The sequence below is a fragment of the Mus pahari genome, chromosome 23, assembly GCF_900095145.1.
Source record: "Mus pahari chromosome 23, PAHARI_EIJ_v1.1, whole genome shotgun sequence".
NCBI lineage: Eukaryota > Metazoa > Chordata > Mammalia > Rodentia > Muridae > Mus > Mus pahari.
The window spans coordinates 27,735,713-27,737,916 of record NC_034612.1 but is presented as its reverse complement, the minus strand read 5'-3'; the positions used below and the strand labels follow the sequence as shown (position 1 = coordinate 27,737,916).

Here is a 2,204-nt window from a genome sequence, read left to right as displayed (position 1 = left end):
GGAAGTCACTTTAATCCCTCTGAGTCCCCATGCCTGGCTGACCTTTTAATTGTTCCCTGCTTGGTATTTTGTATTTTTACTGTGTGTGTGTGTGTGTGTGTGTGTGTGTGTGCACGTGCAAGAATGCATGTGTGTGTGCAAACATGTGTGCAGGTTCCCCGGTGGCTGGTCTTGTCCTGAGGAGTCAAGTGCCCTGTATCCTCTGGGAGGCTTTGTGTGCACAGGGATGGACAGACAGACAGCTGCCATGTGCACAGGAATGGACAGATAGCTGCCAGCTTGCAGGGCAGGGTGGACTTTCTGGGACAGGACCTGCTTTTCCTCCAACTCCCAAGACCGCACTCTGTCCCAACCTGGGGTCCCCACTTCCCTCCAGGCCTCTAGTATTCCCACCTTAACCCCCCTGGCCATGTTGTCTGTCTGTTCTCAGGTTCCTTATCTGCAACGCCCCATCGCCCTGTGGTGTGGCCTCAACCATTCCTTGGTGCTGAGTCAGGCCTCGGATTTCAGCAAGGAGCTGCTGGGGTGCGGCTGTGGGGCCGGAGGCCGTCTTCCTGGCTGGCCCAAGGGGAGCGCCTCCTTCGTTAAGCTGCACATCAAGGTCAGAGCAGGGTCAGGCAAGGGTAGAGCACTAGAGCCAGGTGGCCCACGGGACTTAACCTCCCTTCTCTCCAAAGTCTTTAAAAAGAATTGTGGGGAGGGAGTTATGCCACGGTGTGCCAGTGGAGGGCAGGGAACAGCCAACCCGTGAGATTTAGTTCTTTCACTGCTTCATATTGGGCACCAAGCGTGGCAGCAGTAGATTCTCACTGTGGAGCCCAGGCTGGTCTTAACTTCTAGCTTTCTCTGGCTTTCCTGTGTCCCCATGCCCAGCTGATAGCTGTGGCCCATGTAAGGGATCCATTGGTTCCATCTCCCCTGTACTGTGACGTCTCCCTTCCTTGCCCCACACTGCTCCCCACTTTCTCCTTAGCCGACCCCGATGGCTCTATCCAAGTTCACATGGATACATAGCAAGCGGAAGCTCACTTGCTGGCCAGGGCCTGGCTGAGAGGGGTCAGCATAGCATCAGGGTTAAGTCGGCTTCCTGGAAGCAGTGTTCAGCCTCCCTCAGCTCCACCTCTTCTCTCCTCTAAGGTCCCCTTGTGTGCCTGCTCCCTCTGCTCCACCAGAGAGTGTCTCTATATGCTGTCCAGCCACGACATCGAACAGGGCCCTGCCTATCGAGACCTGCCAGCCAGCAGGGTGGGAGGGAGCCCTGAACCTAGCCAGGGGGCTGGAGCCCCGCAAGACCCTGGGGGAACAGCCCAGGCCTGTGAGGAGTACCTCAGCCAGATCCACAGTTGCCCCACGTTGCAGGACCGAATGGAGAAGATGAAGGAGATTGTGGGCTGGATGCCCTTGATGGCTGCCCAGAAAGATTTCTTCTGGGAGGCCCTGGACATGTTGCAGAGGGCTGCTGGCGGGGCTGGCCCAGGCACCCCGACTCCTGAGAGCTGAGCCCCTCTTCCTAGCCTTTCCTCCTGAAGAAAGTCGAGCCCTGGGCTCGAGCTGAGAAGAGATGGAGTGTCAGAGAACACTGTGTGTACATGGGTGGGGGGTGGGAGGCTGTGGGGAGCAGCGCTGTGTATTCGAGGGGAGGGGAGGGACCTCTTTTATAAATGTGCAGGGGGCTGCCCTGGAGGAGCCCCCAACCTGACTATCATGAGCGAGAAATTCGATGGACAGTAGAATAAAAGGCTAAAGCCGAGCCTGTTCTGAAACCCTGGGGCCTCATGGAGGGGTGGCCTGGGATGGAGGGAGGCCTGGCTGGTGGTGGTGGGGAGAGACAGAAAGAGCCCAAGCTGTTGTCTTACTGAGGAAGGGCCAGCACCCCCAGCTCGCCTTCCCCTTCTCACTGCAGAAGCCCCACTTTGTGATGTGGAGGTCAGGCCGGGGCTTGTGAAATAACTCGGACGACAGGCACACCTCGCTTCCCACGTTGGAGCCTCTGTTGAGTCTGTTGGTTTTGTTTGTGACAGAGCCTCACTGTGTGGCCCAGGCTGACCTCTTTAATCACGTGAACGCTGACTCCATTTCCAGAGAGCTAGGACTACAGGTGTGCCTCCGTCATACCTGCACCAAACCCGCAGTCTGTCTCCCACTTCTGGGGTACCTCGCCCCTAGCCCACAGTCCCGTGGGATCGGCATCCCGTCCCCTTCTG

General features: G+C 57.6%; 1 protein-coding gene across 1 annotated transcript in view; it reads left to right on the top strand.

Annotated features, from left to right (window-relative positions):
- Fbxo24 (F-box protein 24) overlaps positions 1-1,531 on the top strand; it is a 12,565-nt gene extending 11,034 nt beyond the window's left edge. Inside the window, exons 6-7 of the mRNA XM_021187197.2 lie at positions 336-601; positions 1,138-1,531. Of these exons, the coding sequence (XP_021042856.1) occupies positions 336-601; positions 1,138-1,500 (629 nt within the window). The 3' untranslated portion in view covers positions 1,501-1,531. The remainder of the gene's footprint in view (positions 1-335; positions 602-1,137) is intronic.
- Positions 1,532-2,204: the final 673 nt, after the last annotated feature.